Source organism: Pteropus vampyrus, unplaced genomic scaffold (genome assembly GCF_000151845.1).
Source record: "Pteropus vampyrus isolate Shadow unplaced genomic scaffold, Pvam_2.0 Scaffold56, whole genome shotgun sequence".
NCBI classification, from domain to species: Eukaryota; Metazoa; Chordata; class Mammalia; order Chiroptera; family Pteropodidae; genus Pteropus; species Pteropus vampyrus.
Window position 1 is genome coordinate 1,182,323 of NW_011888837.1, and position 12,563 is coordinate 1,194,885.

The window sequence follows — 12,563 nt, forward strand, 5'->3', positions numbered from 1 at the left end:
CATGAATCCCTGAGCCCTGTGAACCCCCATATTCATTAGCAAATTTGTTTTAAGCTTCTCTTCAGGGTGGTGTGTTACTAAGCAATAGATAAGTGTGCTTGCTATTGTTAAAATGGTCTTTGCTGTTAGTTTTTTAGTGTGATCATCTCACTGAACCTATTTTATGTGTAAATTAGATATATTAGGATCTGGATTATTTGCTTCATGTGACTGTGATGAAGATTAGATAATAATGTACAAAAGTCCTTTGAAAAGTAATACAGTGTGTAAAAAGTATTTTACTATTTTTTTTTTTTTTTTACATTTTTTATCTTACCTAATCTTAGGTAAGATAAAATTGAGGATATTCATACTCCATTACTAATGCTATCATTACTAATGCTATATTCATACTCCATTACTAATGCTATCATTTAAGAGGTAAAATGAGTCAAATATTTTCTCACATTTTAAAACAGTATCAAGAACTAAATAAAAAATTTAGATGAGTCATTTGGTCTACATGTACAAAGTTGACAAATTGACACAGTTGTTAAAATCTCTGAGAATAGAAGTTGAAAATTCTCTATCTTGTTAACATGGCTTCAAGTTTTTCATGTTGTTCTAAATAGAACTGTAGCACAAAGTAAGCATATTCCAGATATTACACACTCAATTCTATTAAGACCTAGTTTCAGAATAAATTTCTGCACAACTACCTGTGCTGAGACCTGCCAACCACAAGATGGAGGCAGAGATTTTTATTGTAAGCAGCCATGCCATCCTGATGCTTTTCATAGTGCAGTTGATACAATGAATGCAAAGATTCATACTTCTGATATTGAGCGTGAAGACACAGACACCTAACAGTTCATTGTTAGAAACTTTCTTACTTGGGTAGTTGCAATATAGGAATCCCAAAATCCTGATCTATGGATGGGTAAGTAGGTACTATTTTTAATTGCAAACTAGACTTTACCAAAAAGCTTAAGTTATGGGCTGTGATAGAAGGAACAATTAGATACTTTCCTGGTCTAACGGGGGAGAGAATATTTCAGACCCTGCAAGAAAAGGACAAAGATGATGTAGCCTCTGGGAAAGGCCATCTTTTGACTTGATTATCCGTGACTAGGTTTTCTTTAATGGGAGACGTAAATTTCATTCTATAATCGACACAATTCTCATAGTGCAATGGCAAACTGAGGTAAAGCTGTGTTAGAAATTTACCCTTGCGTAATAATCAGTCACTTAGCCAATGGGTGCTTAATTGGTTGATCTTAGATGCTTTTCTTTTTTTAATTTGGTTGAGGGTGCCAAGTTTCTAAAGCAGTGATTAGCAGGCTTGGTTGCACAGCAGTTTCCACTCCAAGACTGATTAAGTCCAAATCTCCGAGGAGGGGTCCTGGGCACTGTTCTTTTTTTTTTTTTTCCTCCTTCAGAATTCTTCAGATTATTTTAATGTGTGGCTAGGTTTGAGAATCACTGGTTTGTAGCTTGGATGAGTATGAGACTTACGTGGTGGGAAGATGTGCCCAAAAGGAAGACCAAAGGCATAAAAAGACAGCCTTCTAAGCCTTCTTATTTATTTTTAGCTATTTATCTCCAAATGGAAATCGAGTAAATTGTCAAGTTGATTAAATTCTTGCTTTATTAGAGCATAATGCTGTTAAATTAAATGAGAAAATAGGAATGATTTTCTCTTGTTATGTTTTTAAATTCAAATCTCCATAAAAAGGAGGTTTGCTTTTTAAGGATTTCCAGGTGAAGTATTGATTAATACACTAACCCTGTGTAGACCATTTAAGGGAATAGTTCTCAGGTGAAGGTTTAAGAATCACCTGTGGGATGACTTAGGAATCAAAAAAAAAAAAAAAACAAGTTAGTTCTGCAACTTGAAAGACTTTAAACTTTGTAAAGGAACAATAAAAACAACAAGGTTTGTGTGATTAAATTTTGAATAAATTTTATGTGTCAACTTGGTTAGGCTCTGGTACCCATTTGTTTAGTCAAACATTCGTCTGGACGTTGTTCTGAAGGTATGTTGTAGGTGTGATTAATATCTACCACCAGCTGACTTTAAGTAAAGATTACCTTCATGATGTGCGTGGGTCTCATCCAATCAGTAGAAGGCCTTAAAAGCAAAAAGTGATGCTTCTCAGAGAATTCTTCCACAAGACTGTAACGTAGAAGCTCTGTGTGAGTTTCCAGACTGTCAGCCTACCTTGTGGACTTTAGACTTGCCAGCTCCACAATTGGGTAAGGCAGTTCCTTAAAATAAATCTGTCCATATCTCTCTACTTCTACTCTATTTTATTGGAGAACCTTGACTGATAGAGATTGTAAATGTCATTCTTATAAAGTAGAGTTTTGTTTGTTTCCATTATGGTGAGGACCCAGGTTTTTGAATGAAGGTGATATGTAAGGTATAAAAAAACTGAGGACTGCTCATATAATAGACGTTAAACAGTCAAATCAGCTATGGTTGGTAGGAGATGGAAATTCAAAAGCGCGCGTGTGTGTGTGTATATATATATCTCATTTATTCTAAAAACATCATGATTTTAACTTTTATATATATTATATATATATATATACACACACACACACATACACACACACACATATATATGTATAATTAAGTTAAAATTATGATGTTTTTAGAATAAATTGTTCTTAGGAGTTATCTGTAGCAAAATTAAACTTGGCCAGGCCATAAGGGTTTTCTTTTCGCAAGGCAGATACTACCTAATTAATGCCATACAACTTGCAGCTGGGAGCAAGAAGGTATTCTCAGAAGTGTGTGTGTGTGTGTGTGTGTGTGTGTGTGTGTGTAAGTGAACTGTCTTAGGCCATTTATGGTAGAAGACTGGCTAACTCTTCCTTAATAGTACTTAAGCCTGAGAAGCAATCCAGGAATGGAGCTTAGTATGTAGGGAATTGTAAAGTAGATGCTTAATGTTGTGAATCTTTTCGAGAGATGCAGCGGAGATCTAGAAGAAAAGCAGGGGCTTGTGATGTTGAAGCTGCCTACTATAGTATCTGTAAAAAATCACAGGAATAGTGCTGAAGATCAGCATGGCAACATCATCCTCAGAAGCATTTATGGTTTACATTATGTTTCAATTTATTTTGATAGCAAATCATCATACTTATTGTATGAAGATATTATAGCTGGAAAAAAAAAAAAAGAAAGAAAGAAAATCCAGCGATTATCCTAGTTGTTTCCCCAGGAGCTCTGGTTTTGGCTAGATTAGGCCATCAGATGTCATTCCCAGGATGGTTACAGCTCTAGGTCTATGAGAATAATAAAAATAAATGTTAGAAAAACAGAGCTAATTGGTAACAATCATAATATTGTTCAACAGATGCCTATAAAGTCATTATTTTTATGGTTAAAGATAAACCTGTCTAGCAAGACCCATATATCCATTACTGCCCACCCTGATGGGTCCAGAATAAAAATTTAAGAATTTCCCAAGACATACATATAAAGGAAACACTGTCGTTATGCCAAGGTACATCATATAATTTTTTCCCTTGAACTAATGATGTATGTAACTTTCTGCGTTAGGGTGAATGCTCACTGTTGGGGAGGGGGAAAGCAGCAACCAATGGCATATAAGCCTCTCCACCCCAGCTCCTGTCCCTCACTTCCTGTCGTGAGACTGAGATGATAGTTCAGCAGTTGTATTTTAGTAAAACACTGAGTGAGAGTTTTTATCACATCACCTTCTACTTTGTAATGAGGCAAATGTGTCTCTCCTTTGATTTTTCCCATTTTCTAAGACAGTATAGTCATATACTTTTATTTGCACAGTGCAAGATATTCCACCTTTCATTGCTCTCAATGAGTTTGTGCCTTGTTTATTTTTTTTAAATTAAATTTATTGGGTGACATTGGTTAATAAAATTATATAGGTTTTGTGGATTCAATAGTACATCACCTGTGTACTGCAGTATGTGTTCACCACCCAAAGTCAAATCTCCTTCTGTCACCATACATTTGACCCCCTTTACCCTTATCTACCTGCCCCCTCCCCCTTTCCTTCTGGTAACCACTTAATTGTTGTTTGTGTCCATGAGTCTCTGTGTGTTTGTCTTGTTTGTTGCTTTCAGTTTTATATCCCACATATGAGTGAAATCATATGGTTCTCAACTTTTTCTGTCTGACATTTCATTTAGCATCATTATCTCAAGATCCATCCATGTTGCAAAAGCGGGTATTTCATCTTATGGCTGAGTAATATTCCACTGTATATATGTACTGCATCTTTATCTAATCATCTATCAAAGGGCACTTTGGTTGTTGCCATGTCTTGGCTAATGTGACTAATGCTGCAATGAATATCAGGGTAGATATATCTTTATGGATAAATGTTTTCAATTTTGGGAGGTAGATATATAGAAGAGGGATTGCTGTGTCATGTGATGATGCTATTAATTTTTTGAGGACTCTCCTCAATGTTTTCCGTAGTGGCTGTACCATTACATTCCCACCAGCAGTGTATGAGGGTTTGTTTTTCCTCACAACCTCTCCAATACGTCACTTGTCTTGTTGATAATAGCCATTCTGACAGGTGTGAGGTGGCATCTCATTATGGTTTTGATTTGTATTTCCCTAATAGCTAATGAAATTGAGCATCTTTTCATGTGTGTTGGCTGTATGTCGTCTTGGGAGAAGTGTCTATTCAGTCCTCTGCCCATTTTTTTATTGGAGTGGTTTTTTTTTTTAAATGAGTTCTTTATATATTTTAGATATTAGCCCCTTATTGAAGGCATATGAGCTGCCTCATACAGATTTGCAAATATCTTCTCCCATTTGGATGGTTGCTCCTTTGTTTTGTTGATGATTTCTTTTGCTGTGTAGAAGCTTTTTAGTTTGATATAGTTCCATTTATTTTTGCTTTTACTTCTCTTGCCTTTGGGGTCAAATTCATAAAATCCTCTCTAAAATCAAGGTCCATGAGTTTAGTACTTGTTCTATGTAAATTGTTTCAGGTCTTATATTTAGGTCTTTGATCCATTTTGAGTTAACTTTGGTGAATGACAGAAAGCAGTCTAGTTTCATTCTTTTGCAACTGGCTTTCCAATTTTTCCAGCCCTATTGAAGAGGCTTTCTTTATTCCATTGCATATTTTTGGCTCCTTTGTCAAAAATTATTTGCCTTTATGTATATAAGTTTATTTCTGGGCTCTCAATTCTGTTCCATTGGTCTGTGCGCCTGTTTTTTTTTGTTTTTTTTTTTTGTTTTTTGTTTTTGCCAGTACCATGTGGTTTTGATTATTGTAGCTGTGTAGTGTAATTTGAATTCAAGGAGTGTGATACCTCTTGTCTTGTTCTTTTTTCTCATGGTTGCTTTGGCTAGGCAGAGTTTTTTTGTGATTCCATACAAGTCCGACTGTTTTGTTCTATTTCTTTAAAAATGCCACTGGGATTTTGATGGGGATTGCACAAACTCTGTATATTGCTTTGGGTAATATGGCCATTTTAACTGAGATGGAAGACACATCTGTGCTTCTCCCACTTATATATCTCTCATAGAGATGCATTTGGCTATGCTAAGTGTGATTCTGGTATTTAAAGTATTTTCCATACAACCTGATTCTGAAATGTGAGCCAACTTCTTTGTCTGTTGACAACCCGGGGAACACAAATTTTCTAAAGCTGAAGGAAAAAATGATAACTGGCTTTGTGGGACTTATTAAGAGATAGTAATTCTTTTCCAATGGACATGCAAATGTGGCCACAATCAACTTTGGGGCATGAAGAAAAAAATTGATCAAGGGGACCAATAACTGTCAGGATGACAACTCAGATTTATAGTTACTTTAGTTAAGAATGAAATAGCATCAAACTTTTGACTAGAAGGCATGAATTGTAGATGTATCTAAGCATGGGAACACCTGACACAAAAGCTTCAGCTTCTATAAGCTGTTCAGATCTCTAAAGAGGGTAGGCGTTCAATTATAAGAAATCTATAACCAGCCAAAGTTGGTTTAATAGTTTTAGGAACTGCTTCACACTAAACAACATATGCCACTTCTGCCATTGGGGATCCTACCTGTTATAGTAAGAGAAAAATCATAGAAGAAAGTGGAAATATTCTAAATCGATTTAAACTATGACAAAAGGTCTGGTTTATCTGGGAGGAAAGTTCTCACCACTTAGAGTGGAATCATTAAGTCAAGTCTTGGGTTCAGAGCAGCTTAAGACTGGGACTGCATTGTTTTGGGGGTAATGCTACAGGTAATTGAATGGATTTAGGGTTATCCAATAGAGCAACAAAATTCTCCCTATAGTCCAAGAACCACAGTCTGATGGCTGTGTTCTGGAAACATGACAAAACATTTAGGTTGTGGCATCATTATTTCTGGATATTAAGTGCCCCAGATCCTACAACCTGGTAAGCGAGGTTTAATGTGCTCTTTCAAAGCCACAAAACTACTCCTAATATAACAGTGTAAGTATCCCTTTACCACTGCAGATTGTCATTATAATAAAAAGGTATTGGATAAAATTGAGTTCAAGAGTCATTGTGTACTGTTGGAAGTCTATGGAAGGAATATGTGAGTTATTTTAGGGAGGATTCCTTCCAGTTGATCAAAATGAATTTGAGTGGCCAAACAATTAGGAGATATAGAAATTGAAAGACTAAATAATGGTCATAGAAAAATACTAACATAGAATAAATGATAATGCATTTCTATGGTAGAGTAAAATTATGTTAACCAGAAGAATCAATATAGTAGAATCATTAATCTGTCACTGAAAAAACTGTGTTCACCTATTATAGCATTAAAAGTATTTCTGAAAGTTGTTAATTAAAAAAAATCTTTTTAAATCCGTAAAATTTGCGTTGCCTCTCCTTTTCTTAGGATATCTTCTATTTCAGTTTATGCTTCTAGAGTCTGAAACACTACGCGTGAGACACCAAGAAAATGCACTCTGAATTCCTAAAGAATAACAGTCCAATGAAAACAAACCAAAGGCAAAATTATTATATAGCTTTCCAAACAAATATAATTCTTATTAAAGCTTGAGATATCTTTAAGGGTGGGAAGTGAGCTGTTGTATATTGAGATTTTAACTCTATAGGGATTACATGTAGATTGAAATAAAGGGACACTGGAATAATTAAGTAAAGAATAGCTTAGCAACAGAGACCAGATACTATTTTAACTCTAAAATAATTACACTGCAAGTAACTGGCTTTCAATTTTTCCCCCCAAATTATTGAGATAATTTACTTTTCCTTTAGAATTAATATCTATGAAAAGCACAAATATATAGGCAGGGAAACTTGTTTTAGTTTAGATTCATATCAATCGTCGTCGAAGCAGCAACAGCAGGAACAATTTTGCTGGCTAGTATTACTGCTACTATTTTCTAGGCATTTTATATGCATCATCACCTCAATCAAATAATGCTGAGCGGTAGATATTATAATTTCCTTTTTACAAAAAGGCTTGTGCTTTAGGAAATATAATTTGTTCACATTCACACAGATAGTTGGAGTATGGATTCTAATCCAGACTAATTCCCCAAATGAGTGATTCCCATTGTATTGATGCTTAGAGTGATAATTTTCTTTTTTACTGTTTCTGATGATTCAAATAGTCAATAATTGAAGACTGAAAATAGTTTAATTATTTAATTTCATTAGTCAATGGCTTTTGTTTCGATATCATTTTGGGGAAAGTTGTCAGTAAATTAGCAAAACAAAATTTTTGCATCATTCAAAAGCCTCAACTCAATAACCTGAGCTAAACAAAAACCATTGTTTTCATCATTTTTTAATCTCAGAAGTAATATCTTTAAAACTAATACAATTAAATCTGGAGAGAAATATTTTTTTTTGAAATGTGCAGAGTTGAGGTCATCTTCAGTTTAAGGTATGGAATTCCATCTAAACTACTTTATGCTCTTAATAACTTTAAGCATTAAAAATGGGTGAAAATGTAATATCCGAAAGAAGCAAGTGATAATATTTCAACAGTAGTGCTTTAATTTGAATAATGCCTCTTTCTTCCTAAGAACACTATGGTATTATTTGTTAGATTTCATGAACTCTGTTTTTAAACACATTTTTAAAAAATTTCTATTAAATGCATCAAAATCCTTGAAATAATCTCTAGGCTGTAATTATCTTAGATGTGAAATGATGAATATAGTGCCAGGTCAGGGACACAGATTCTAGTCCTAAATGTGTCAGAAGTTGGTTGTGTATACCTGTGTAAGCTCCTTAAATTTTCCAGATGCTTAATATTCTCATCTGTAAAATGAGTTTGAATAGACAATAGAATAAATAAAAATCTCCTTTCCATTCTATAATTTTAAAAATACGTTGCACAAAGCTAGGTGTTTTTGCTGCCTTTAACAACAATACTTACCTAAGATAATACACATGCATCAAGACTGCAGGGTGTTTTTCATTTCGGCATCAATCTGGCAAAAAAAAAAAAAGTTATCTAATTATTTGTGATGTATTTTATTAGTAGACTATCAGATCCTGAAGAAAGTATACAAAATCTGAACCTTGATTAGAGGGAAAAATTCTTATCAAAAGGTAGTTTGATATTAAACTTTTTATTGACCATCCTTCAAATTTAGGTTTACACTGTCCCTGCCCTTAAAGAGTTTACAATAGTCTAGGAAAAATAGACACAAAAAATGACAATAGAGTTAAAATAAATGCTAATTATTGGGTGTGCACAGAATGTTAAGGGGTAACGGAAGAGCTCGAGTGCCAGGGAAAAATTCTCAGGGGTGATATTTAAATTGAATCCTGAAACTTGATGAAAAATATAGCCAGGCAAAGAGTCTAGATGGGACAATCATGATGAGTCATTGTGTGCAAAAGCCTTAAGGTAAGAGCAAGTTTAACGTACTTGGGAAAATGACAAAGAGTTCAGGAGAAGCAAAGGAGGAGGAATAAGAAGCAGTGATAGATCAGGCTGGAGAGGAAATCAAGGATCCAAACTCTCTTTATTGAAAGAAAGAAAAATGGACTTCAGTTTAGATGCAATGGAGAGCATTAGAGAAATGAATTCACGATTTTGTGTTTTGCAAAGGTTATTTTAACATCATTATAGAGATGAGATTGGGTGTGAGGCACTGGAGGACTGGAGATAAGAGACCAAGTGGGAGGCTGTAATCCAAGTAAAAGATTGCGTAAATTTAAGTACCAATAATATAGAAAAAGGTAGGGGGTGGGACTGAGTTATACTGAGGAGTTAGAATTGATAGGATTTGGAATTTGATTGGTGTATACGGAAAAGGAAGGAGAAATTAAGGATCACTGTTTTTTAACTTGGACAATGGGTGAATGGTGTTGATAGTCATAAACTTAGGAAATAATAGAGGAAGTTTTAGGATGAAGATTTTGGACATGTTGAGTTTCAATTTCTTGTGGGACAAGAAAGCCCTTAATCCTTTGAATAAAAAGCTTGGTGCTGAAGGGAGAGATGCTGGCTGATAGTAGAGATTTGGAGATTAAAGGCATGTCCATGGATGAGACAACTCAGGGAAAATGTAATGTCATAGAAATTGAGGAAGAACATAAAAAAACTCTGGAAAACATAAAAATTTAAGAGGTGGCTAGAAGAAGACAATATGAAATAGAATAAAAGCAAAGAATCATAGAAGAATAAAAGGTAGACTATGATAATGGAATTCAGTGACACTACTGATCTGGTGTCATTTTTGCTATTTTAACAATTTTGAACTTTCAATTAATAGTTAATAGTCTTTTGATATCAATTTTTTTTGTTACTAGCTAAATTAGGTCTGAAGTCTAACAACGACATGGAGAATAACAGGCTCATATGGAATAAACTTATGATTTTCCTAACATGTAACCTCTGTGTATCTCATTCAACCCATATGTACAATAGAAATTAAACTGGTATCTAACATTTAGAATTGTTTTTATATTATTCTATAAACATATAGACATAGATGTATTTATATAAAAGAATATTCTGCTTAACAAATAGTATTGGCTTAATAAATGCTAGCTATACATTGATCATAAAATTTAGTTATACTGAGATACATAACAAACTATAGTGAATATGCCAGCTTTTCCTGAAACATGAGAAAGGAAGAAAGTGGGGGCACTCAGAGGGGATGAGAGAGGAGAGAGTCAGTCTTCACTTTTCCCAGCTCCTACTTCGCTATTTGCCTTTGTCTTTGTTTTCAGGACTTTAATAATCAATCCCAGCATATAACAATGGCCCTGTGAATACTTTGAGAAATCATAGCTGATGCCTAGCACTCTGTTGGGACATCTTAGAGGAAGCATAACAATGAGTTCTCAGAAGAATGCATAGGGATGATATGCCTGAATGACGGTGGAGAGAAAAATAATTTTAAGTCTAATTTTGCAGCTTAGTTTTTCTGCAGTCAATGGACCTCAATGGCATGATAAAATGAATCAATTCTGAGAGTGCCACAGTGAAGCCAAAAGAAAGTTACACTGGTTGTTCTATTTTCTGGTTATTTCAAGGTCAGGGTGAAGGTAAGGCTACGTACAATACCACATAATGAAACAAGAGTATGGTTCAGAAGCCCCTTTTGCCACTCTTTCAGAGACTATGCCGAGTATATGTAGAATGGCAGATAGAGGAAGGGAGCATGTGTTTTGTGTGTAAAGGATCCCAGGATATAAATGACTTCAAATGAATGTAGTGAATGGACATTACTTTCAAGAAAAAATTTGTCCAACTATAGGACAAGGAGATTTAACAATAAATTATAATCCAAATACTATAAGGTAAGTAAGACAAATATACTAAGCATTGGGGAGAAAAGTGAATGCTATTCTAACAGATTTTGCCCTTACATGAAATCAGAAAACAGGTGAGCTGACTTACCTAGGTATGAGATCAATATAGAAGACAATCAAAAAAGCTGTTAGAAACACCAGAGGGTCTAATCTCTGAGTACTCTGTCTAAATAATCAAATTTGCACAAGTATCTCAACTCTACTCATCTCTCTCTTCTTTAGCAATTACTGAAAGAGTGGCTACTTGGCACTTCTATAAATTTACTGGACATAAAGCAAGAAAAGAGAAAGTCACAAATCTGCCTTCTCATCACTGTAGTTGTAAATAAGTTATTAAATGGCTATATGTTATAGTGAAAAATTGAAAAGGAACTCAAAGAAATGAAGAGACTTGAAAGAAGGGAGCATGTGTTTTGTGTTTAAAGCTCAGTTTGTCTTGTATGATGTCAAAAAGGAAAGTGTATATGTAGATAGAGATAACAAAAGGACTGGGGAAGGGTTACAAAAGTTATTTTGACAGAATGTAAAAAAGTATTTTAGACTTTTCCCCTTTTTTTTAATGACTGAATTAGATACTCAGAGCAAATTCTAATAGCAAACAACTTCTATGTGAGATGATTTTATTTTTCTGGGATAAGGCAACCTAAATTCAGCTGTTGTATTACCAAAGTAAATTAATAGTAAAGGAAGGAACTGCTCAGTTTAATTGTTTAATGCTAAATACTTTAATGGTGTTAATAACCCCAAAATCTCAATACTCCATTTTTAGAAGCTTGGTTTGAATTTTAATAAAAGATAAATATATTTCTCAGCAGCATTTAAAGAATAGGCATTTATTCTACTGTACTCATTTCAGCTGCAATTCTGACTTTACGTATTGTTACAAACAAGATTAGCAATTAGGTTTGGTCTAAAGTGTAAATGTAAATTGGAAGAGAAATCAGAATCTCTAAAAGTATAAAAGAAAAATGAAGAAAGATGATATAGTTCAATTTGTCCAACTAAGACTTTGTTAGGCACTATCCAGTAAAACAACAACAACAAAACTCATTAAAATAATAAGGGAATTGGTATATATAGCTCAAGAAATTAAAAAAAAAAATTTCACTCAGCCTAATTTTTAAAAAGTATAAAAAAGCTGTTATTGAGAACTGAGAATAGACATTTTCTAGTTGAAAGAAAGCAAAACTTGACTCAGCAGAAATTATGAGGGAGAATATTATGTCTTAAATTGTAGAAAAATAGGCTTATAAGTGAAGCTACCTGGCAGTGAAATAGACTGCTTCTAAGAGAAAATGAATTGACTATAGATATTTAAATGGAAGCTGAATGATCTCTGGAATGAATTGAGTGAAAAAAATTGGATATTTTCAATGTACTCTAATAGAATAATATAAACAGAAAAAAAAATAGAATAAAATGAAATCAGGCTTTGTTGCTTTTATGGTTTGATAAATAAAAATTTGAATTCTTGGAAAAACATTCTTTAACTTAAAAGACTTTTAACTGGCATTAAATCATTTGGTGGTATTGTCTTTTACATTATAGTTAAATTATTTTATGCGTAAAAATAATGAGTCAAAAAATGTATTATAAGAGATTAAAAAAATACATAGAAAGGAATGATAATGATACTACAACATTTCAAAATTTTGGGACATGGCAAAAACGTTAATAAGAGGAAAGTCCATGTTATTACAGGCCTACCTCCAAAAACAAGAATGAGCCCAAATAAACAACCTAATGCTTCATCTTAAACTAGAAAAGGAAGAAGAAATGAAGCCTAAAGTTAGCAGAA

General features: G+C 33.8%; 1 protein-coding gene across 1 annotated transcript in view; it reads right to left on the reverse strand.

The window, feature by feature from the left end:
* Nucleotides 1-3,160: 3,160 nt before the first annotated feature.
* Nucleotides 3,161-12,563, reverse strand: part of GC (GC, vitamin D binding protein) — a 39,332-nt gene continuing 29,929 nt past the window's right edge. Inside the window, exons 12-13 of the mRNA XM_023530902.1 lie at nt 8,370-8,424; nt 3,161-3,273 (exon numbers count right to left, since the gene is read on the reverse strand). Coding sequence (XP_023386670.1) covers nt 8,389-8,424 — 36 coding nt within the window. The 3' untranslated portion in view covers nt 3,161-3,273; nt 8,370-8,388. The remainder of the gene's footprint in view (nt 3,274-8,369; nt 8,425-12,563) is intronic.